This window comes from Lytechinus pictus, chromosome 14 (genome assembly GCF_037042905.1).
Source record: "Lytechinus pictus isolate F3 Inbred chromosome 14, Lp3.0, whole genome shotgun sequence".
In the NCBI taxonomy this organism is placed as follows: Eukaryota; Metazoa; Echinodermata; class Echinoidea; order Temnopleuroida; family Toxopneustidae; genus Lytechinus; species Lytechinus pictus.
Window position 1 is genome coordinate 17,631,275 of NC_087258.1, and position 26,134 is coordinate 17,657,408.

General features: G+C 36.9%; 2 protein-coding genes across 4 annotated transcripts in view; one reads left to right on the forward strand and one right to left on the reverse strand.

The window, feature by feature from the left end:
• Positions 1 to 6,726, forward strand: part of LOC129276542 (uncharacterized) — a 49,919-nt gene extending 43,193 nt beyond the window's left edge. For both annotated transcript variants that reach the window (XM_064109091.1, XM_064109092.1), the window contains exons 30-32: positions 30 to 159; positions 535 to 645; positions 1,833 to 6,726. In XM_064109091.1, coding sequence (XP_063965161.1) covers positions 30 to 159; positions 535 to 645; positions 1,833 to 1,895 — 304 coding nt within the window. In that variant the 3' untranslated portion in view covers positions 1,896 to 6,726. The remainder of the gene's footprint in view (positions 1 to 29; positions 160 to 534; positions 646 to 1,832) is intronic.
• A 31-nt stretch (positions 6,727 to 6,757) lies between these two features.
• On the reverse strand, positions 6,758 to 25,818 carry LOC129276171 (SUZ domain-containing protein 1-like). Of its 2 annotated transcripts, XR_010295638.1 has the most exons (6): positions 25,699 to 25,818; positions 16,040 to 16,095; positions 14,440 to 14,581; positions 13,579 to 13,679; positions 10,716 to 12,901; positions 6,758 to 9,152 (listed from the first exon to the last, which is right to left on the reverse strand). XR_010295638.1 is itself a non-coding variant. In XM_064109093.1 (5 exons), exons 1-5 carry the CDS (start codon positions 25,750 to 25,752, stop codon positions 12,850 to 12,852), a joined length of 405 nt encoding a protein of 134 aa, XP_063965163.1. In that variant the 5' UTR covers positions 25,753 to 25,808; the 3' UTR covers positions 6,758 to 12,849. The 2 variants fall into 2 exon arrangements, 1 of the variants encoding a protein (XP_063965163.1); XM_064109093.1 differs by having other exon boundaries at positions 6,758 to 12,901; positions 25,699 to 25,808.
• Positions 25,819 to 26,134: the final 316 nt, after the last annotated feature.

Below are 26,134 nucleotides of genomic sequence, written 5' to 3' on the forward strand. Positions count from 1 at the left end.
GCCTCTTTTCCCATCTAACATACCAACAGGCAAGGATACTTCAACAAATGGAGGTCGGCTCTTGAAGCATTTAGAGAACAAAGAAGGTGTTTCCTAGAACAGAAATATGGTCTCCTGTGGAAACAGCGTGTCACCCAGGCGCTAATGGCCCAAGCTATGGTGAGTTTTCTGATGTAATTTTCATACATTTCATAGACGATGATGATGATAATGAGGATGGTGATGATGATAATGATGATGTTGATGATGAAGATGATAATAATGAGGATGATGATGATGACGATGATGATGATGATAATGATGATGATGAGTATGTTGGTGATGATTATGATTATGATGATCGTGATGATGATGATGATGATGATGATGATGTTGATGGTAACGATGATGATGATGGTGATGATTGATGGTGATGATGAGTATGATGATGATGATGATGTCGATGATGATGATGACTATAGTTATACTTGCTTCATCACCTCCAGTCAATGATATTGCAGACCATAACCATATGGATGCTTCATTTTCTTCCAGGCAAGGTATGGTAGACTAGAGAGATGCTGGAAAGCTTGGAGGAAAAACTTCATCATAGATCGCATCTCAAAGGAAAGCTTAGAACAGGATCAACGCATACTTTTAAAAAAGGTATACAATAAAGCACCCAGTGACATACTCATTGATCATATACTTTTATTGCAAAAGAAAGCAGTTAGAATTTGTTCAAAATCTGCATATCTTTCACATACAGACCCTCTTTTTTTATCGTCTGAAAATATTTAAGATAAATTATATTAATTCTTTACAAATAGCACTGTTTATGCATAGACATAATTATGACATGCTTCCTCCGGTATTCACAGATTTATTTTCATATAATAACAATTTACACTCATATCCAACAAGAACATGCAATAATATTCACTTAAACAATCCCAGGACACTATTTGCACATAAAACACTAAGACATCATGGACCTGATATTTGGAATGCATTGCCAGATTCACTCATGCTGACAAGATCATTTTATTCCTTTAAACGAACTATAAAAGAATTGCAATTAAACCAATACCTAACAAATTAAAAAAAGAAAATCATTATTGTTTTCATTATTTTAATTAGACATTGACTTTTATCTAGAACATGTATAAAATTAAAAATCAAACAACAAAACGTGTTATTTTCTAAAATTTCATGCTAAGGACCAAGCATCTCCCTTGCCCCCCCCCCCCCCCCCTCCCAGTCCCTCATGCACTTGCACGTTTTATGACAATAGATGTTAATTATTTTGGCTATTTTCCAGGGTTGTTACGTTTTCAAGCTTTGCTGTTGTGACGACCCTTGCAACCATCCTATTTATTGTGTAACAGAAAATACCACTTAATGATTTTCATTTATGTAAGATATGTTTGAGGATTTATATACAAAACTATTGTTCATTATCTTGATGTCAAGTTTCAGATATGTATTTTCTTGTCCAGAATTTTGTTATGAAAAATGTTGCAAAAACCAATAAATGAAATGAAAATGAAATTATTTAACGATTTGGCCTTTCTGAACGTATGCGCTACATCATGAATAATGTGGAAATGAAGTGTGAAGTCATGCCTTTGCTTTCTCATCATGCCTGCATTATATGAAATCAGAGGCATGTACATTGTAATTCTCAATGTATGTTTAAGTAAGAAAAAACAGTAACAATATAACCTTAACAGTTCTTATAACTAAAGCAATTTGGCCTTGTATATATTGCTGATAGCATCATTATCGCCACACAAGATGATATTGTGTTATTTTTATAATTTTTACCTTGTTTTTTTTTACTGTAAATGCAGGTTTTTCACCGATGGCACCAAGTATCCGTTCTACACAGAACAAAACAAGCATCCCCAGAATGACTGGAAGTCGGAAAAAAAATGGCTTGGACTTCTGTCGTGTAAATTCTTATACCTCGATGTTAATTTCACAGAGAATAATAATCCTCCTCAGCGTCTCATCCTACTAAATTCTTCCACGTCTGCAGAGACAAATCAGCAAGGGATCGAGGAAACCGATGTGAAATCCTGGATGCCAGATAGCAAATATATTTTTATTTTGCTAGTTGCAAAGAGATTTTTTGGGATTTCTCCTGAAAATTACAGATTTTGTGAGGATCCGCAGGAAAGTTGAACATATTCATATATAAATATATATGTATATTCATATTTAAGATAATATTCCAGTGTCTGTGATGACTTCTCCATTAGTTATGGCAACTGCTGAGAAATCTCTGAGATCTTGACCGAGGTTGGGAATGGTGCTTCCCTCTTAATTCCCTCCATGTCTACATTGACAAATCCGTGAGGGATTACAAAAACAGGTGTGGATGCTGCATAGCAGATATATTTTGATTTTGTCGATTGCAAAGACATCTCGGCGTCTTCTCTGAGACGTTTTGAAATTACCGAATTCAAAGGAGTGGCAGGAAATTCCAACGTTTGATTTTCTTTGCCAAAGACTTTTTCCAATTTGTGTGATATCTGAGAGACATAGATCTGTATTTTGCGGCAACTGCTGAGACTTTTTTTCAAACATGTCAAATCTGCTGGAGATCTTGCTAAGAGGTTGCGCTCATGGGTATTAATCATTGAGACTACATGCTGAATATCACGTGATCGTTGGCACCAAGCATGAATTTTCAAGTCACACTTAAATCTTTGTGAAACACCCCCAGAAAGACTGATGAGGCGTTGCGGATATGCCTCCACGACTCTACTCGACACTGTTTAAACACACTTACAAAACCACATGGCTGAAAGTGTGCGGACATCGCTCCTTGTTTTCAAGTCAGGTATTAATAATAATAATAGTAATACTAATATAGGATAAATTTGATAGGGCACATATCTACCTTGTAAATGTTAGGTGCTCAAGGTGCTTCTATAGTACACTGGCGAAGCTAGTCTACAGATTCCGGTGCTCTCAGCTTTTTGAGGAATTGCTTCCTGCCGGTACCCATTTACCTCACCTAGTCAAGTGCAGCACCTTGTGCAACAATTTCATGCTAAAAGATATGATGCCGTGGCCGGGATTCAAACGCGCAACCCTCCGCTTCAAAGTCTGGAGACTGATCCAATGAGTCACAACGCCCAACGTGCAGTATCCTGCAAAAGATTTTATCACAGAGACGTCTCCTCCTTTGATTATGCCAGGTGAGCATGGGCCATCTATTTGGTTTGAGACGGCTCCTCTACCTCTAGTGCTGTTGCTGATAAGTCAGAGTCTTGGAGCCATCATGGTGATGTCTGTTGATGAAACACCATCTCATGACGAAAAACTTCCATTTGAGAACACTATACCCCAGTGTCCCTTTTCATCAACTCTCTTCTCCAAGTACGACAAACCCTAACTGCCCCAAGCAAGCAATTTAAGTATCAAAACACCTGTTTCTTGACGTCGGTCCGAAGATAACACAACAGCCCGGCATATACAGTCACAGCAGGGGGCCACACACGATGGGAAACATGCCGTCATTTTTATTCGCTTACTTTCCTTATTTCGAGGTCGATTTTCTTCGTTCGAAAATGGACTAACATTGGATTACTGAATACAATATGCCTTTGAAAACGTGATTAAATATCGAAATCAATAATTTCATTCCGAAGGTCCTACTACAGGCAGAGAAGTCTTACGTAATAGCACAGCTGTTGTTTATCTTTTCGTCCTTAGCTCAACGCTCATATACTGGCCTGTGGAGGTGAAATTGAGACAGCGGGGATTACCCCTGGATTACCTGGCCAAGCGCGGTTGATAAGGGTTGGAAATGATTATTGGGAGATCCAAATGAAATTTGGGAGATTCAAATGAAAAATGGGGTATAACACCGCAGTTTGCAATCTGAACTGCGGTCTTTCTCCAAACGGGGGTTTGACGTAATGTGTATATAGCAAAGTGAATTTTATTTTTAGTCATGTTTATTCTCCGTACATCTCATTGTATTGTCAGTATTTTTATATTTTATTTTGATCAACACAACAAATACTCATGTTTGAAAAAAAAGATGCACAAAAACCAACCTCGTCTTCCAAATAAATTGCAATGCTACATATATATGTATATATAGTTTGCCATAAGTAGATCATCAGAAATTTTTGTGCTACACGTGCTGTTGGAAGTGCTCTTCGTGAAGTAAAGTGAGTACCATGAACAAAAGACTTTTTAAAAAAGATGCAATGTAAATGTTTGCCTAAATGTCAGGTGTTCAGAAAAGATATAGAGCTTTAAACTTTATAGATAGATTATATAAAAATAAGAGTATGAATATAAAGAAATACAAATCAGGCATAAGAGCATGATAACTTGATAATAGCCCTTTTGTTTGATACCAAATTTTTTATGGAACAACTATTTCTGGAGATTTGACATGATTTTTATTGATTGACAATTGGTATGAAAATTGCAGGACTTCTTTTTTTTTTTTTTACTTCAACATCACATTGTTGATAGAAATATGAAATGAAATTTAAGCATGGAGAAATATTCATGAAAAAAATTTGAAGAAATTAGCAGGGAGAGAGAGCTATACCCTATGTTTTAAGTGCAATAAATGTTCTTATTCATGTATATATGAAGCATTTACCCACGTTTGAAGTATTTCAGTAGCATTATTTTTATATGATTTCTATTTATTTCTTGGATTGACTCTGTGTAAAAACATATATATAAGATACTTATAACAATTCTTATATGATATAAATAGCAGAAGTTGGTCTGTGTTTATATTTTCTCGCTGGGATCTCGTCTCTGACAATTTTGATGTTTTAAACTAGTGTACAATGCTGACATACATAGGCCATGGCAAGCCATGTTCCTAATCCCATTTCTTGATGACAATAATTGCCTTTAACAACACAAACCATTCTTCATATAAAAAATGAATTATAATATTTTGTGTTGTTAACAAAATGAAATGGGATGCTTGAAATCGAGAAAAGGGATGAAAGAAGACAACAGCTGGCCACACATAGGCCCCTATTCTGAATTCAGGTTTAACTTAGACCAGTCTAACTCTGTGCTAAAATTATGGGGAGCCAAAAATTTAAAAAATCTGTTTATATTGTATATTTCTTATGTTTACTATTTCATTCCCTTTTGCTTTCATAATGTAGAAAAATACTTCAGTTATCATTCCCAGACAATTATGAATTTCATTTCATTTTGCTTTCATAACGAAGAAAAATACTTCAGTTATCATTCCCAGACAATTATGAATGATTTAGGTGTCATATTAGTTTTAATTGAATGTTTACTGCTAGGGATTCGTGCCCCAATTGGCTCTCCATAGTTAAACCACAACTTTACACCAGGGTTTGATTTAAACCCGAGTTCAGAATTCGAGCCTTACCGTACATTGGCATACGCTGGTTAAATTATCCAGGGTCCTGTCTTACAAAGAGTTATGGAAATCCATCAATATCATAATTTTTTCTAAAGGAAATTTATGTATTGTTCTTTTGTTAACAAAAGTCAACAATGAATGTATGAATATACTTCATATCAGGAAAACATTTTGAACAAAACTTGCATTTTAGATGTTTGTATTGCTGGCTTTCCATAGTTGTGGTTGATCGGATCAATCACAACTCTTTATAAGACCGGGCCGGGGCCCCGTAACACGGAGGTTAACAATTAATCACTAATATGAATGAACATTCTGAATGGTTCCTAGTCAGTTCACTGAGCAAAACGCGCATGCAATGATGGTCTTGATATGCCATTTCATTTAGCGATTTATCGGTAACCTTTGTGTCACTGGGCCGTGGTGTGGTATGCGGTTTATGAAAACTGGATCTGCCCCCTGTATTTCTACGTTTACATTTAGTTGTATGTGTAATTAATACTTTCTCTTCTGTTCAACAATCACCTTCACAGTTCTTTTACCTTTTTTTTAACGCATGTATGAATCATTTAAATACATGTACTTGTATTGTGCAATTGTATTGTTGTTCACTGTGCCAACATGTAGATTTTGTTGTTTTGACATTATTCCAAAGGTTTTGACAAATAAATTATTTGTATTTTTTTGTATTAAATCAAAGAAGTAGAATGATATTTTCTTACATATGTCCTTGTTGAAATTTTGATTGTGGTGTGTGTGAGTGTGCATATTCTCTGACTTTAGATGAGGCGTAAAAAAGTATATTATGTAGTCCTCATCTGACCAACTGTAAGATGCGAAAAAACGGTCACATTTTTTGTTGGCATACCCAAATTATACAAGTGCAATGTTTTTGTGAGAAAAAGTCAGATTTGAGCAAACAATTAGTATTCCATGGCTTAAAAAAAGCACTCAAATATTTGTTATCACTGCATACATGTATTAATTAATAAAGTATCCCATGCGTGATTTTCTTTTTTGCAGTGTAGCAGGAAAGGAATGTCAACTGACTGACCCTACTTTCCAATTTTGGGCTTATGAGGGCAGCAGATCAATTTTTTTTTAGGCCTAATGCAAGATGAAGCCTAAACCTACAGTGTATTTCATATCATAATGATAACAATAGTGTGGATTTTGTGGAGTGCACACCACATATAAACATTCATGGTGCTAGCTCCGCAACTTTTCGCTTTTATATGTACAAATATAAACAGATCTACAAATTAACCTCAAATCCGAGTAACATCTGGCAGTCTCGCTCGCATTAATACACGATCAATACAGCAGCAGTGCAAACTTTCAAAACAACTACCAGTAGCAATTAAAAAAAATGAATCAGACACATTCATCAAACAATAACTTTATTCAAACATTTTTACAACTTATCAAAAATATTGATATTCTTTAAACCTTTGTAAATTTAAAACTCTAATAATAATACCAAGGTATTTGGGATGCCAGAGCAATGTTTCATGACAATGTTCAAGAGAACAACTTGCAAGACTTGTTTCAATCCGTAAAATTTACCTAACCTGTATAATATGGTTTGTAACCAGGGCCAATATCAATAGACCAGTTCGTAGTTACTGATGGACAATTTTGGTCAAATGACCTTTCATTTCTTTCATTATGATAGGCAGATTTCAAAGCTTGCAAGATATTACGTAAGCTTGCCTTACATAGCAGGATGAAGAAATTGAATAGACCTGGGGCCCGTTGCAGAAAGAGTTGCGTTTAAACGCAAGTCAAAAAATCGATCGCAAGTCCCAAATGCGCGCCGTTGATTGGTTGAAAATCAAGTTGCGCATGATTTTTAGAGTTGAGATTGATTTTTAGAGTTGCGATTGATTGCAACTCTTTCTGCAATGGGCCCCAGGTGACTAGAATAGCACACCAATGAACACTTTATGAAGGTATTTGTTGCATTCCTACTTTGAATGCATATTATAGCATGTTGTACAATGTACTTGGCAAACTGTGAAATACCAGTCGTTCGTGGACGCATTGTTGTTTTTTGTGGATGTAAATGAAAATCACAATTCAAAAGAATATATGAATAATCAAGACATCAAAGTTGGTGCTTATCTCATTAGATTTTAAACCACCATGTCACTTTAGTACAAATGACCTTCCTCTGATCATGCGTAGAATCTTTTGATCATGCGCAGAAAGGAACTACGAACTGGCTTATTTAAATAATGTACATATGTCAAATGAGCAAAGTCAGTAACAAGCTTGGCTAAACGGATTTACATAAATTTTATTTCCCTATTTCATTCAAAGCTTAATAATAAAATTTTACCTTATTAAGAAAACATCAACGCAATCCTGCTTTTCATTCTTTTAAACGAGTACAAATTATGTGCACAAATCAATATTTTAAACCTCCATTTAAACTTCACTTTGGCAATGTTTCACAAAAAGCTCCTTGTACACTTGAGGCCAAAAGTTTACATACAGTGTACACCCATTGAATTCTGTGAAATTTGTTCGCTTGACAAACATCGGAAAATTTACTATATCTTTAGAAATATAAATACTACCATGACGAATTTGGTATCAAATAAAAGAGAGTTTTAAGCTCTTTCACATGATTGGGATGCCGTTGGGATGAAAGTATATTTCAGGTGAGATTTTCTTTGAAGAAAAAAAGTAATATTCGTGCCAAATGTATTCTATTATTATATTTTCAAACCACGTTTCATAGAAATATAAAAATGTCAAATCCATGATTTATATTACATTTTCTGACATGATATGTCGCCACTGAACACAAAAGTGTAATCTCAAATGATTTTGTCAAGTTTTCATTTTTAATTTGTCTAAAATATGAAGATTTTATGGGGGAAAATGACACCTAAATATTTTTCAACTCCTGATGACAAAGCAATGTGATGAAAGGGCATGACATACTCATTTGTTTGATATCAAATTCGTCATGATAGCACAAATATTTTATAAGATACATGTACATTAAATTTTATGATGTTTGGCATATGTCAACTTTTCTTTGAATTTCCTGGGTGTATGTAAACTTCTGGCCTCAACTGTATATTGTCTTTGGCCGTATAATTGTTTAGTGACAAAGACTACATGTACCTGTAATGGGGAAAATAATTATTTTTTTACTAGATAATTAATAAATCAAATCCTTTGGAAGCACATAGGGAAGTTGGATCATAATGTGATCCTGGTTGTTTGACATTTTGATGAATAAATACCATTATTATCATTATTATTATTATAATAATGAACAATTTTCCAACAATATCTCCAGCTAACACCTTTCAACTGATGTAAGTTTGTTATACACAAGGTTTCCTACACAAACAAAAGAGTATTTAAAATTGAAAAAGAAGATATATTTGGAATTACTTCTTTTTTGGTTTTCACATTTAAGCTTTTCATTTCATCTGTTTTTTTCAACAAATTCTTTGGCTTTTGATAAGATTAATTTTACCAATAATGATGATATGTATACATAATAATAATGATAAAAAATAATACACAAATATAAGAGGGAATTCTTTTGTTCTCTCCCATTACTCAAAATTCCCCTACGTTGTTGCGGTTCCCCTTAATATCACCTGTCTCGTTGACGGAATAAAGCCATTGTTCTCCCACGTTTCTCCCTGATGTTGCCAATTTCCCCATAATGTTGATCCCCTATAGGGAATATAGATTTTGAATATTCAGCCAGATTATAAATGATTATAACAATAATAATTAAATTTCATACCTGCAGAGCTGCCAAGTTGTATTTTGCATTTTCAGTATTCTTATCCCCCAAAATCAGTATTTTGACAAAAAAATCAGTATTTTTACCGTGTGAGATAAATATTTTGTATTTTTCCCCAAAAAAGTGTATTTCATAATAAAATGCTTGGCGCACTCGCCCATCACGGTGCTCAAGCTGCATGCAGTGCAGTGCTCTTGCAGATGAAAACAAGATGAATGCCTCTGGCCGTCTCACCTGCATCACGCGATTCAATATAGCAGCAGTGCTGATTTTGAAAACTACTATAACTCGCACAAGATGTTCAGTGATACTTGGTTACTCTTATTTCTACGTTTTATGAACTAGACCCATACACTTATAGAGATATGATGGTAATTCAACAAATACCCCCAACGTGGCCAAAGTTCATTGACCTTACATGACCTTTGACCTTGATCATGTGACCTGAAACTCGTACAGGATGTTCAGTGATACTTGATTACTCTTATGTCCAAGTTTCAAGAGAAAGATCCATCAACTTTCCAAGTTATGATGGTAATTCAACAGATACCCCCATTAAGCCAAAGTTCATTGACCTTTGACCTTGGTCATGTGACCTAAAATGCGCAAAGGATGTTCAGTGATACTTGATTACTCTTATGTCCAAGTTTTATGAACTAGACCAACACACTTTCAAAGTTATGGCGGTAATTCAACAAATACCCCAATTTGACCAAAGTTCATTGACCCTAAATGACCTTTGACCTTGATCATGTGACCTGAAACTTGCACAGGATGTTCAGTAATACTTGATTACTATTATGTCCAAGTTTCATGAATCAGATCCATAAACTTTTAAAGTTATGATGGTAAATCTACAGATACCCCCAATTCGGCCAAAGTTCATTGACCCTAAATGACCATTGACCTTGGTCATGTGACGTGAAACTCATGCAGGATGTTCAGTGATACTTGATTAACCTTATGTATAAGTTTCATGAACTAGGTCCATATATTTTCTAAGTTATGATGACATTTCAAAAACTTAACCTTAGGTTAAGATTTTGATGTTGATTCCCCCAACATGGTCTAAGTTCATTGACCCTAAATGACCATTGACCTTGGTCATGTGACGTGAAACTCATGCAGGATGTTCAGTAATACTTGATTAACCTTATGGCCAAGTTTCATGAACTAGGTCCATATACATATTAAGTTATGCTGTCATTTCAAAAACTTAACCTCAGGTTAAGATTTGATGTTGACGCCGCCGCCGTCGCCGTCGGAAAAGCGGCGCCTATAGTCTCACTCTGCTATGCAGGTGAGACAAAAAAAAACCATTGAAACTTGTGTATATCTCACCCTGGTTTTTACAAAATGATTGAAAAAAAAAATTACATTGATCTAATAACCATATTTGTGTACGTTTTATGAAATAGAGACATATAGAGATGACTTTTCTCCATAAATTACGATTTTGTATTAAAAAAAAAACATATTTTTTAAAGAAAATATGTACTACCGTATTTTGGTTGCAAAAACGTACTAAATACGGCTAAAACGTACTGGTTGGCAGGTCTGTACCTGTATAGCAGCACAAATCATGTTATCTAACATCGGGATGCTATGTTGGTTTGGGGTTGACTGGTCACAAATGGAACTCCCTCGATCAATTTCAATAAGAGGTGCAGGAGATCAGACCCCCTTGGAAGGTAACAAGAATTTTTGGCAAGATTCTTCGGTGGACACCCGCTTTTACATTCTGTTTTGTATTGTTCCACGTGGCTACATGTAATCGTAGTTCGTCTGCAACCAGTCTGTTTACTTATCGTTTAGTGTAATTGCCATTTAGCCCATACACCATTGGTCTAATTTCCAGTTGGGCTACAACCTTTTTGTCTATAATATCCCAACTGGTCTAAAACTACTTGGTCAATATGTTTACATGAAACGTTTATGAACCAAATTTTCAATTTCAAAATTACTACTAATAAGTAGATCAAGTGGAAATTACACCAACTGAGCATTAGACTAAATGAAAATTAGACTGGGTATGTTCCTTTTTTTAAAGCATCCATAATTTTCTTCAGATATTCCTTACATATCTTCAAAATTACATTTGCCTCGTTTTCTGCCTTGACAAAAATCAAGCCATTTCCAAGGTCAAATTTCCCATTACTTGTAAAGTATACAACATACATATACAGCTACATGTTAATTTAGCATGCAAATATTAGATTGACACAACTATGAGAATTAAGAACTTCATCATACTCTATACGAGTTTGCTCAAACTACCATAGTTCAGTTCCCCCCTTTCCTAATACCTGTGACGAGTAAAACTTCACTACTGCTATTATCTCTTGATTTCTTATAGCTACATCATGTATCATATTCCAAGTCTTCTTTTTTTATTCAGAGAGAAAAAATCTTGAAATGAAGTATAACAGCTGCTCTGCCTAAGCCAGGGTAATTATGTTGCATTACCATAGAGCACTTAGGGACTTGTAATAAAGAAAAGTACATGACCAGAAGCAGAGCAGCCCTGGGAGTGCAGCTAGTTTAAGTAACAACTTAAAGAAATTTGACAAATCAAATTGAGATTAATACACTGGTGGTCCTGAAATTTAATCGATTGGGGATAGAGTTGTGTTACTATCGATGAGGTATATGATACAAATATGGACTGCTCTGTATTCGGATGACTGAAAATCATCACTCCCTCGTTGCTTTTCATACTGGCCTTTCTATCACCCCTCGGCCGGGTATGAAACGCACCTCGGGAATGATAATTTACAGTCATCCTCATGCGCAGTCCATATTTGCCCACTTTCAAATTGATATAAGTTTACATAAATACATCATTTAAAAACAACTGTTTTCGTTCACTTTAACGGTTAAATAAAATAAGATGGCAGGTAGTTTACCAAAAAGACGTCGCATACAGCACATCATAATAAATAGGCAACACAAAAAGACGACCATTGCAAAGACTTTTTCATGCAATCAGCCCTTGGCTACTATCTATTATGAAATTCACAATGTCACTTAATATATGAGATTCCTGAAAATATTTGTTCTAAATTATCTTTTTTTTTTGCAAGGCTTCTCAGAAAAATATTGTTTTCTGAACCTGTGCAGGAAAAGATTGGGTTAAACCATCAAATACTGTATAGCCACTTTGTGAACCTTAATATTTGAGCCTTTTGTTGCTTCACACATTTCGTCACAGTTTGCATATCACTGTAATACCCTTTATGGTCCTTCCGTTGTTGCTTTGTTGGTAATTCTCTTCTGGAGACTATGCTATGGATATCCCAATTAATGGATTTCAAATCCAAGCAACCTTTCCCTCTCCGGCCAACACAAGCACATATCGTCAGGCAAGCATCGTATGACTTATTGTATCCCCCATGCTTCGAACCAAGATGCTCTGCTATCACGTCGTCTTCAGATTCAATATCGGTGTGACAGTTCAACCTTCGATGGTTCTTTAACTAGTTCCGCATTCGGTAAAGACAGAGGCATTTCGCAGACTTTGACTCGGTGCAGCTTGCAATGCCTTCATCCTACCCGATCATGGTTCAACGGCTAGGCGCCTGCTTGGAAAACATGATGTATGACTTTGTTAAAGCATGCATGGGCCTGCCGTTGTGTCGTAAATATCTCACTCCTTCCAGCACGCCTGGAATCCAAATGTTGTCAGCCGATGACATTGTTACCTCTTGGTTGTGGACGGGCTTGCAGCCAGACGGGTGCTCTCTTTAGGTCTATGGATTGGAACAAACAAAATGAAAAGTGCTGTTACTGTTTTCAAAAATACATCCCAGGTTGAACTAAGAAAGCTTATTCAAAGTAGAAGTTCAAGGAAATAAAAACAAATTTCATTAAATACAAAAAAAAATCTGAAAGGATAAGTCCCTGGCAAATATATAATTCAAAAAGTGGAGAAAAGAAGAATGAAAGGAAATATATTTCCGATGTATGGAGGGGAAAGAACTTGAAAGGGTAAGAAAAGAGAGGAAGAGGGAGAAAGAAAGAGAGGTGGGGGAGACGGTGAATTAGCCTTATTTTTACAGGGCTATTTCAGACGGGGATTTTACGCGGGGGGGTTCAATTTGGCCACCCTTCATATCTTGGTTGCCAATTTGCCCAATAGCCAAGAACATTGGCACGCACATACAGCAGGTTGTAATCTACAAGACTGTATTGGAAAATTTTCAAAAAAATGATTCTTATATTTTTTTAAAGTAATTAACTATGCAAAATAAGTGTGTGAAACTGTTTTTGCCTTTAGTAGCAAAATTTGTCAGTAGGTAAAAATGACCCTCCATGCCCCCTTTCAAGTTTACTAACGGTTAGAACGGCAGAAAGTGGGGGGGGGGCAGAAAGAGGGGAAAGAGAAAGATGTCTACAGCAACTGCGGGATGATGAAGAATGTATATACCTTGGTGATGCCTCCGAGAAATCAGTTTCAGCAGATCCTAGGATCCTCAACCTTGCTTGCTTGTACTCCTCCTCTCTCTCTGCCAAAGTCTTTGGCTTGGTCTGCGAGGAAAATTAAAACAAATTCCCCTTCAGTATCAAAATCTCTGTAATGTACCAAGTACTAAAAATAATTAGCAAATTACAAGACTTTACATTGAGACTCCACGCGGTGCTATGTATCATTGCTTGCATGACAGTATATAGTAGTCAAATTCCTTTCCATCAAACTTGCAATTACAGTACTGTAATCAGTATGTGTTAAAAGGGTAGGCCTACATCATGTTGAAAGTTATGTGTTTTAAACAGATAGAAATATTGAAAATTGTCATCAAAATTGGAAAATAAATAACAAAGTTATATTACCAACACTTGAATTACATCTGTGAAACGGTTCTATGCAATGAGTGAACTGATGTCATCTACCCACTTATTCTTTTGTACTTTATCACATAAAATTATGTTTAGTCAAAGTTTGTCCCACTAAATCTCCTTCTCATGCAGAGCCTAGCCCCATATACATTATACACAATATTTGCAATCTGGCGCCGAGTCATGGAGAATCTCGGGCATCGCTGGTCTTTGAACTTGGTATCTCTGTAAACGAGGGTCTGCAAAAGAGAAAGATCCGTCGCCCGAGGATCTTTTACTAGTCTGCTGTGCAAACCCTTCACTTGAGTAAAGGGTCTGAATTGCAGTCTACTCATGCCTTGTGTACTGAAGGCCCTCTCACTCAAGTTTTTTATGTGCTAGTCTTTGCATGGAGACACACTTGTTGATCAAAGTTTCAATCAGGGTCTGTACCTGCAGACTAATCTCTTACCTTGTTGACATCCTTGTTCTCTGTGGCATTCTGGTCTCCGCCAGCCTCAGTAGGTCTCTTGAGGATTCTGAGCTGTGGTTGGTACGACGTCCTTTGACTGTCTTCTTCAAGCAGAACAACAGAGGGCTCCACATCCTTCTTCCTACACCAATATCAAAGGGTAAATTCCAGTAGTGGTGACAATCACAAAAAGAATTTGAAGTGATTGTGTCTATACTGCCATCCCAAGATCAAAGGATGTAACTATGATTTTTTTTTCAAAATTCTTTTTTTTCCTTTATTCGTAATATTTTCTGAATGCTCTACACATATCCCCTAATTTCTGAAATTTGAGGTTGGCTCTGTAGTCCAGAGTTTGTATTCAAGATGCAAAGACATGCCTCACACAAATGAACTCTGCAACATATTACAAGGATAATAGTAGAATGTAATAATATTCTATTTCACAGAAGTTGTGTCCCAAATTCCAATGTTGCCTCAATCATAACGCATTCTAATCATAATGTATTCAAATATATTCACAAGCAGAGTCACATGACCATTTCAACCAAGAGAGAGAGAGAAATAGAATGGAAGAACAACAAAAAATAGAAGAACCAGTCCAAGGGTAGGATGATATGAGTGAAGATAAATGTTCTGAGTCCCAGAACACAAAGGTTAGCGATTGATCATACCCTTGATTTTCACGATTGATTGTACATTGTAGTCAATGCAATCGATCATAGATAATCTTCTACGATGATTGCTAAGCTTTGTGTTACAGGCCCCTGAATAAGGGTTTAAGACAATAGAAACATATGGAACTGGAGTTGGAATGGCAATGGGAATGGCTGATATAGAAACTAAGGAATGGGAGAAACGGGTGAAAGAATACTGAGTAGCAGAGTAGTACGGAGAGTAAGGTGTTAAATAGACAATTAGATTAAACCTGACAAAAATTCAACCCTTTAAAGGTCAAGTCCACCTCAACAAAAAGTTGATTTGAATTAAAAGAGAAAAATCCAACAAGCATAACACTGAAAATTTCATCAAAATCGGATGTAAAATAAGAAAGGTATGACATCTTAAATTTTCGCTTATTTTTCACATAAAAGTGATACACAACTAGGTGAGTCAGTCCGTGATCTGGGTCGATGATGTCAGTCACTCACTATTTCTTTTGTTTTTTTATTGTTTGAATTATACAATATTTCATTTTTTATAGATTCAAATGACAATAAGGACCAACTTGACTGAACCATATAGTATTAAACAATGCTAGTTCCACATGTTCAGGGAGGAATTAATCGTTGTATCACTTGACAATGAGGAGAAAATTATAACATTTCATAAAATGGATGACATCATAGTCTCCTCATTTGCATACCAGCCAGGATGTGCATATAACTGTTTTGTGAAATTAAGCGAAACTTTAAAATGTCATAACTTTCTTATTGTCCATCCGATTTTGATGAAATTTTCAGTTATGCTTGTTGGATTTTTCCCTTTTTATTCAAATCAACTTTTTGTTGGGGTGGACTTGTCTTTTAAACTTCCATCAGCCATCAAAATTTCCCCAATTTTTAAAAGTTTCAAATTGATATATTTCATGAGTACTTACTCTTGAGTGGCCAGTTCACGTTGTTTCTGTGCCTCCTGCAATTTCTTATCCAAGACCTACATGTACAGTATAAAAATGAATTGAAGAAAAAGGAATGACCAAGTGTACAGTCTTTTTGAGAAGGGGGGGGGGGGGAGAAGGGGTAGTGTCTAGGCCTGGGACTTTTGGTAATTTTGTCTTCGGGTACCCGTGGTAATACCCGAAAATCATGTAGCATGAAATATGACTAGTGGAAAAAACCCAAAGGTGACGTCATCCAGCCACAGCTGCGCCACATCGCAAGCGCTAGCCAATTATGAATGAAAATATAGTAAGCATGCGCAGTGCAAGCCTCCCATGCCAGCACCCACAGAGTACCCGGGTTTTAGTCCCAGCCCTAGTAGTGTTCAGCTGGAGATGATTTTAAACCTTCAAAAGTCATTGTTTTTTTTCTATTAAGAATAAAATTATTATTATCATCAGGATCACTTGTATGGTCACTCACAGTTACTGCAAGCCTTTTGTGAGGTTTAACCTCACACAACAGATGTGATGCAGCCAGTAATTTAATGTGCGATTGCATAAATGATGATGATGATGACGATGATGATCCACAGCATTTATATTACGCCATATTTCTGTTAAAAACATTCATAGGCGCAGGCTCATTTAATTAAGCTAATTATTGCACATCTGCCAAAAAAAAGTAGGTTTTGAAAAATGATTTGAAGAGTTCAATGTTGTCAATTTCACGGAGTGAAGAAGGGAGTTATTATTACATAATCAAGGAAATGTGGTATCACCTATTGCATTGCATGCATAAGAAACTGCACATACTGATAATGACCTCCTCTACAATGTGGTGTAAGAACTGCACTTGCCATCAGATCATTGCAGACTTTTGCAGTGCCCTGTTGCATGAAAGAAAAATTCTGGCAATTTTTTTACCAGAGTTTTTCAACGTGTAAGTTTCAATGACATAATTTTGTTTGCCATATAGTGGGGGGGTACTATAGGGTTAGTTAGAAGGAAGGTTAGTTAGAAGCAGATGACACTCTGTACATGTCGTCAAATGCCACTTACCAGTTACCTAGGATACAATTTACGTCTAGGTTGATCAGTCATACTGGCTGACCGTATAGACAGATATTACTCTCTGGTCTTTTTATCAAAGTGGAGACAATGGCAGAGTGGGGATTCAAACTCACAACCTTGCGATTATGAGTCCAATGCTCTGACCACTGGACCACACGACCCGATGGCAGGTTGATTGCATGTACACAATCCAAGCATTCTACACACAACCTCCGGTGGTGGTGGACGTGTGCAAGTGAGTGAGAGCCAGGGGTGTGAGTGGTCACAAATAAAAAGATCTGAAAAAAGCTGAAGAGTGTTGAAAAAGTCTGAAATAGAAAGAGCTCCCATACTTTTTGTACAGAGGAAGGTCAAAAATAAGCTGAAATTAAGCTGAAAATCAAAACAAAAAAATCTGAAATCAGATAAAAATCTGAACTCTTACACCCCTGGTGAGAGCTGCAGCTGGGAACCAGCACAAGTGTTTAAGCTACTGTACGATAGATTTGATGATGTGTGTATGACTGCATGCGAATGTATGATTAAATCGGCCCCTCCACTCTATAGCCAGAGGCAGAGTTTTTGTTTATTTGCCAGAGTTTATTTATGGCTTAAGTTTTATGCCATAGGCCCGATGTGTAAATTTCAATTATCATTTTGCCAATAAACATGCGGAATATTATCATATGATTACAAGCTTTCTCTGTTAGTGCGACACGGTTTACAATACCTTGGTTAGGCCTATATATTACAGCTATGGCATGCGGTATGTGTTGTGAATGATACAACGGCCCACTCCACACTGCATACTGCATATGGAACTCTTCCCCAAGACGTAGAAGAAAACAAGTATTTTTTAGATTTTATTTATTTTTATTTATTATACATATTCAAAAAGGGTAGCCCAATCAGTAGAAACACTGGTTCTCATTGGGGCCCTTTGGAAAAATACTATGTAAAATATGCATGAAAAAATAACCACAAAGATGTATATCAGCGCAAACTTAGACAGGAATAACTGTCGTTTCTGGGGATTTATTCAACAATTTCTGACATTTTACTATCATCCCCATTCACCGACAGTAGTGCGTTAGTCCGAGACCTCATGTGTAATCACGTTGCCCAATTCGGGCCTATAGTATTTTGACTAGATTTTATTTTTTTTAAGGTCTAAATGACATAATATTATCTTGAACGATGGCCCACTATTTTTGTTAGACTCTAATCTTTCTTTTGATACTGCGCATATTCCAAGAAAATATCGAAAATACACATTACCGATGATTTATTCCTTATTTTTGAATTTTTCTGCCGGAGAGGAAAAAATGGCAGCCATGTGTTGAGTTAGGCTTTTATCAAGGCTTTCCGATTAGAATTTTTGATATCCTGGCCAATCAATGCGAGCGACAAGTTCTGAACGCACGCACATAGACAAGCCTAAGCAGCGGCACAAATCGCGATATATAGCGACTGGTAAATACGTCTGTATCGTACCTTAGACTGCAGTTACCGCTAGTTCCTTTCAAATGATCATCAAAACATAGTCATCCTCGATCCTTTCGTTGTTCATCGTAATTTAAGTTGCCATCTTGGATGACGTCATTTGTTTGAATCCTCAGACATCACTTCGCGGATCGCTTGGATTCGCCGTGCGCCGTAATGTTGATATGGACTGAAGTTATGCGACCAAAAGATTCGCCTGCAGCATGCTGGCAGTTTGTTCGCCACATGTTTTGCATGATTTGGTTGCTAACTTCAGTCCATATCAACGTTACGGCGCACGGCGAATCCAAGCGATCCGCGAAGAGGATTGGAACGACATCGAGATCAAAGCTGAAATACAGCCGTTCCCGATCGCGATATTTGGAAAAGAGGTGGGTATATTGACCTCGAAATGTGACTGAGAGACTTGTCATGACATTTGGGAACAAGTATTGGTGATGAGGTATGCTGGTAATCGGCCGGTGCGAAACTGCATTAGCGCCCAATCTCAGTTTATCAAGACATGATTTGTCAATTGTCCTGGTTTATGAGGATATCCTTGTTTTATGGGACAATCCCAATTTTTGGACCAGCGCCTCTACTGCAATACGTGAGTGGGTCTGCTGGTGAGTAGCAGAATGAGTTTCGGCTAACATTATTTGCGTTATGAAGCGATGTTAACGGACAACTCTAAAATCCATTGCGTTAACACGTTCGTAGTGCGAGGTTAGTACAGCATACTAACCTCGCAATGCGTGTGAGTGGGCTTGGGTTAAAACCCGACTGGCAATCACAAGGATGCTGACAGCGCAACGGTACTCTACACCCATACACTTCTTCTTGTTCCTCCGCTTATATCGGAAATCAACAGCAAGGTGCTGCATAAAGAATGTCCAGGCATCAGCAGTTAATGATTACAGAGAGGAAAGAGATGTAATAATACGGCTAATAATTAATATGGAGTTTATAAAGGAAAGTCAATGTAAGCAAAATAAGCACATCATTTTGTTGGGAGGTGAGGTAAGAGAGCATGGGAGTAACACTGCTGTTGTGAATGCATCTCCTTTGGTTGTATCATAGAGGGAGTAGATTTCATCTGGCAGGCGTTTACTTGTAAGCTTATTTGCTATAAATGGGCCACCCATGGGTTTATATCGTCTCGCGTGCGAAGGAATATCAGTCATATGCATGCGACACACACGACACATCCAAAATATACTGGGCTTTTGACCACATAAAATATCACGCATAATCTGGTATTTCACATTCTGCTATGACACTTACCGAATCATTTAGATCCTTCCGTGACTTCTCCTTGAAGTTTCTTTTTAAAAATATGTATATTTTCTTGATCTTTAGTGAAGATTTCACGGAGATAAAAATTGGTCAGCGTGGATATCAATATTCGCCTGAAGAGGGCGCGCGATTTATATTCATATCAAAGACACGACAAGGGAAAGACTAGGCACCTACACTATTTTACACGCAAATCGACGCAAGGCATTACGCGAAGTCCGTGAAGTGTCCAATCTTTTCATTGTATAGACTTTGGTATAGCGCCGTATTATTTGACGTTCGTTAAAGCTTGTACCGCTGTGTATTTTTTTCATTTTTTTTTTATTAGTCATCGTTTTAAATTAATTGCAAAAAGTGTTATCATCGCCAATAGTAATCTTGAATTATGTTTTTGAAGGTATTTCATTTATTGGTGCCCATAATTAGTAAATTAATCATAATTGCACATTCAAAGAATTAAAACACAGTTATAAAATTACCGAGGAGCTGAATCAAGGTTCTGAAATTTATTAGCGCCACCAACGGGCTTCCTTGTAATAGTTGTATTTCTCCCGATTTTGCATGCATTTATCAACTTTCTACAGTTCAAATTGCAAGCCAATTCGTCATGCGCCCTTTTTGTTAATCTACACACAAATACACACACACAAAGATTGCATATAGTCATGAAGGAAAGGAACATGACAAAACAGTGGAGAATATCCAGCCGGCCGCGCCGGCCGTCTGGCATTAGCTTTGCATGCATGAAACCACTGCAGCTAGCTGTGCGCTAGCAGACTATTCAGACTCAGGGAGCTGCGATAAGAAATGTTGCTGCTAAGAAATCTTCCACAGAACTTTGAAAATCTACGTCAAAGTCGCATTTTACAGCAATGAAATGCCCTTCTACAGTCCATATTACTAAAATCTGGTGTAACCTGATTATTTGCAAGCATTAACAAGAGGAATTATGACCTCTCTTTTGACTCAAAAAGACCGATTTCCAAATACATTAATGCACATAAAACACATAGGTGAGTACATCACAGTCCCACGTGTGCATTTGTATGTATGTTGATACTTGGTTTCTTTCGAAGCTGTGTCTTTTCTAGCCAAAATAAACAGACAGTTTCTTTCTTTCTTGTTTATAAATGACTTCTTAAACCACTCTTGGAGAAGTAAATACTTTTGGAAGGCATTTCATTGATATGAAATGTGAATTTTTCTAGCATTTTGGCAAATATGGGGAAGGACTTTTCTCACAGTTTTTTCCAGATATAACTTTTGCCGTTTTTTTTTTTTTTTTTTTTTTATAGTGGTTAAACCAATTATACCCCTTCCCATTGAATATGCCTGATTAAAGAATATGTTTCTACTGAAAAATAATAATAATAATAATTTTCCCCATTTTTTATTAATTTTGTTTTATTCATTTTTCTTTCATTTCCTTTTTTCTCTAAATGTTTTCTTTCCTTTTTTTTTCTTTTCCTGTTCTTTGTTTTTTCTTTCTTTATTTTCTTTCTTTTGTTTTATTTCACTTATTTATTTTATTATTTTTGTTTTCTTTTTTTAATATACTATTCTAAAAATTATTTTTGTTTGTTTCCCCCTTTTATGCATTGTTCTAATTTTGCAGCATATTTTTCTGTGATTTTCTCCTGCTATAATATGCTGGAAAAGAGAAAATAAACTGGATTTGGTGCCTGCATAATCTCGGTTTTAGGATTCAAAAAGGAAGAAAGGAAAAATCATTGTTTTGTACATCTATCTGAGTTTGCTATGCACTGTTTATTTACTTTACCATTATGAGTGTGTGTCTATACAGAGATTTTAAAAAAAGTCCACACAACCTGGGAACAATACAATTCTTTTATTCTCTTTCAATCATTTCATATTTACAATGATAGAACAATTTATATATTACCACAAATCAATTAGCAAAGTAAAATAACAGCAAACAAGATTTACATACAAGATGTACAAAGTGAAAGTAACTTAGTGGTAGTGGCTGCAGAATTAATATTTTATTCATTTTTTAATCAATGTTTTTCTTTATATTTTTCGGGCCACAAAACTTTAATATCGGGCCACTATAAAAATTATTTGAAGGTTTTGGTGGCCCGAACGGGCCACCACCAAAAAAAGTTAATGTGGAGCCTTGTCATATGTATAATTTTTTTATGTATTGCTACTTACCGGAAAGAGCCCCGGTGCGTAGCGAGAAGGAGTTTCGGCAAATATTACTTCAGCAATGAAGCGATGTTTGCCGACTACTTCGAAATCCAGGGTCAAACACGGTCCCTTGTACGACTGTTAGTATATATTAAGCTTGTAACCGATTTTGCAATCGGCAACCGATTCCATTCGATTTCACAACAATCGGCGATCACTTGCCGATCTTCGATCATGCCCCTTGAAGGAAAAAATCGGATATAAAAAAATCGGCATACCTGTAGACTAGATCTAGTTACAGTGCGGTCAGAACATATTTCAAGATTGTTCTTGCAGAGGTGCTAGCTATTTAGAGCTTTTTAACAATCGAATAGTTCGAACAATCGAGATTCCTAGAATGTCAGAAATGACTCATAAAAGGTTGACCTACTTATGATGACCTACCGGTAGCTGCGCTGACTGGTATGGCGGGAGTGTAACTTGGATTGAATGTATTGTATAATATACAAACAATGAACATGTACTTGTACTGTGTTTGTCATTTATCCCGCCCATGAGTGCACACAATGGCCAATAGCAATGGAGTTTGAGAGCTGTATGTGACTGCATGGGTGCATGAATGTGTTGTATGCATTATGTATGCTAGTGCTTATGCTGATAAATCCCGCCCATAAGTGAATACAATGGACCAATAGCAAGGGAGTTTGAAAGCTGTGTGTGACTGCATGAATGTGTTGTACGCATTATGTATGCTAGTGCTTACGCTGATAAATCCCGCCCATGAGTGAATACAATGGACGAATGACAAGGGAGTTTGAGAGCTATGTGTGACCGCGTGGGTGTAGGAATGTATTGTGTGTATTACGTATGCTAGTGCTTGCGCTAATTTTTGTCATAATCCCGCCCATGAGTGCACACAATGGCCAATAGCAATGGAGTTTGAGAGCTGTATGTGACTGCATGGGTGCATGAATGTGTTGTATGCATTATGTATGCTAGTGCTTATGCTGATAAATCCCGCCCATAAGTGAATACAATGGACCAATAGCAAGGGAGTTTGAGAGCTGTGTGTGACTGCATGAATGTGTTGTACGCATTATGTATGCTAGTGCTTACGCTGATAAATCCCGCCCATGAGTGAATACAATGGACGAATGACAAGGGAGTTTGAGAGCTATGTGTGACCGCGTGGGTGTAGGAATGTATTGTGTGTATTACGTATGCTAGTGCTTGCGCTAATTTTTGTCATAATCCCGCCCATGAGTGCACACAATGGCCAATAGCAATGGAGTTTGAGAGCTGTATGTGACTGCATGGGTGCATGAATGTGTTGTATGCATTATGTATGCTAGTGCTTATGCTGATAAATCCCGCCCATAAGTGAATACAATGGACCAATAGCAAGGGAGTTTGAAAGCTGTGTGTGACTGCATGAATGTGTTGTACGCATTATGTATGCTAGTGCTTACGCTGATAAATCCCGCCCATGAGTGAATACAATGGACGAATGACAAGGGAGTTTGAGAGCTATGTGTGACCGCGTGGGTGTAGGAATGTATTGTGTGTATTACGTATGCTAGTGCTTGCGCTAATTTTTGTCATAATCCCGCCCATGAGTTCACACAATGGACGAATAGCAAGGGAGTTTGAGAAATGTATATGAATGCTGGGTGCATGGATGTGTTGTATACTATGCTAGTCAATGCCCTGCTTAAATCCCGCCCATAAGTGCACACACGGCCTAGGTACGAATAATAGCAAGGGAGTTTGAGAGCAGTGTGTATGGATGTGTTGCGTGTTGTATGTATCATGTAAGCCATACTTGCAGTGATATATTGTCATTAATCCAGCCAGTGAGCCAACTCAAAGAATAGCACTGTTAGCAGTGTCAATTAAACCCACCACGTGCACATGCCAAAAGGTAGTGTAAAGAATTTTGCGCTAGCCCGTTGAGTCTGGGCGGTTCCAGTTCTCGGCTATGCCACAAAACTATCTTGTATTGTGTGAATGCTTGCGCGCATTGCGTAATTCACTGATATTGTTGAGTGGGTGGGTATACAAAAAGATCGATACTGAGGCGTGACTTAACTTTTCCCAGAACTGATTCGGAGAAATGATGTACCAAGTAAGCTATTATAACAAAATGGGTGTACTTTGGAATGGTTATTGGGCGTGGCTGTAATCACATATTATAATGAGCGAACTTAGCTGAGCTCAGCTTCACATAAAAATTCTTATAAAAGATGTCCCGCCGATCGTTCATTGACCTGTGATCTACGAGAATTATTTTCCTTTGCGACTGCTCGGAAGATGCGTCATTCGTTTATCTTTCTAATAAAAATCACTCATTTTATTGTTAAGCAGTTAAACCTCAAAACCCTTTAAAAGCATGTTCCAAACGATCGCGCATGTCGACTACTTCCATTCCTAAACATTCGTCTTTGTGACTTTGTCAGGAAGATGCGCGCGACCGCGAACAAAATGTTGATGTGTTCCTTTGTTTTTAAACATCGCCGATTCGATTTTCGATTCGATTTCGATTTTAGAAGCTTAACTGCCGATCCGATTTTCGATCTGATTTTTGATCCGATTTACAACATTAGTATATATAGTCACGTATTGTATTACTGGACACTATTATGATTCCGGACGCGCATATTACTGCGTTCTAAAACAAATTCGTACCGTAAGACTTCCGCAATTCAATTTCACAGAGCAATACATAGAACAAGATTGCAAAAACAAGGCGAAAAATCAAACTTTTACCTAATTATCTCTAAAAATGACAGAAAATGCTTCAAATATCATATAACATAGTTTTGTATTAACAATTGATATATTTTCTAACGGAAATATGGGCCTGATTTGCCGAATTTCAATCTCGTCCACTCCTTCGATCGAATGATGAGGTGTGGTGTATTGTGGGTGATCGTCGACGGCTAGTTCTCAAGGTACCCGTGCGCGAGGTTTACCGTGATAGCCGTCGATCGGCAGCGCATCGATAGAACTTGATGAGCGTCACGATACGAACGCGAGCATATTATTATTGGAAAGTGCCATGGAACATGCAGCTAACAAGACAAAATAAAATAAGTTATCAAACACAAATTTATTACCAACATCTGCTCAGATTCGATATAAAAAAAGCAAATAATACTTAGAATTTACTCATGATATGATATAAGAAGAAAAAAATCACAAAAATTTGTTCTTACATCATTAGAATCAAGGATATCTTTGCCCGTCCGGCGCGCGTCCGGAATCATGATGTAATTTGTCGCGCACGAAAATAATTGTTTTTCGTGGAGGGGTAGGCCCTATGCGGCAAGTGCGATGCAAAGAAAATGGTTGGTAAATATAAAATAATTTTATCATATTCATAATTTTCATAATATTTGGAATAGCAAGTGTGAATATTTCTTGATTGTATTTCCTCTAGTTGTCATTTTTAAAGCACTGAAATAAAGGTGTCCGGTAATAGGATACACTGCCATACTAACCTCGTATTAGTGTGAGTGTAAATGGGCCAACACTATTTGCTATAAATGGGCCAACACATTACACCAGGACAAGGCTTTCCGTTGATAAGGCAGAAATAACGTTAGATTTCAAGGGCAGATAACAAACTAAAATTGTCAGAATCTGCATGGATATATAAAAAAGTAGAAATAGCTTACTCCACTATCTGCCATATCTTCCCAGCTGTCCCATACCTCCTCTGAATCTTCCATTTCCGTCAAAAACAAATTCGAGTCGTCAACAAGAACTTCTTCTGCCAATGTATGTATACGGTACCGGTAGGTGTTGCCGAAATATCCAGTAGCAAAGAAAAAAAAATCTTTCTCAGACAGTCAGAGTGAAAAGCGAAAACCATAGATAATCTATCCTAAATAAATAAATAAATATGATCCGATGTTCCCGTTCTCAGTAAATGAAAAAGTACGTTTCTCTGGCGAATCCCCCCCCCCCACATTTGCATTCACGTAAAGAGGGATTTTAATTATAGGGGCTCCAGCTTTCCCGAAAATATTAATAGGGCCCGTTTACCTTAGTATTATTTTCTCCAGAAATAACTTTAACTTTTTTTTTAAATAACTTTGATGGTTTCTTTTA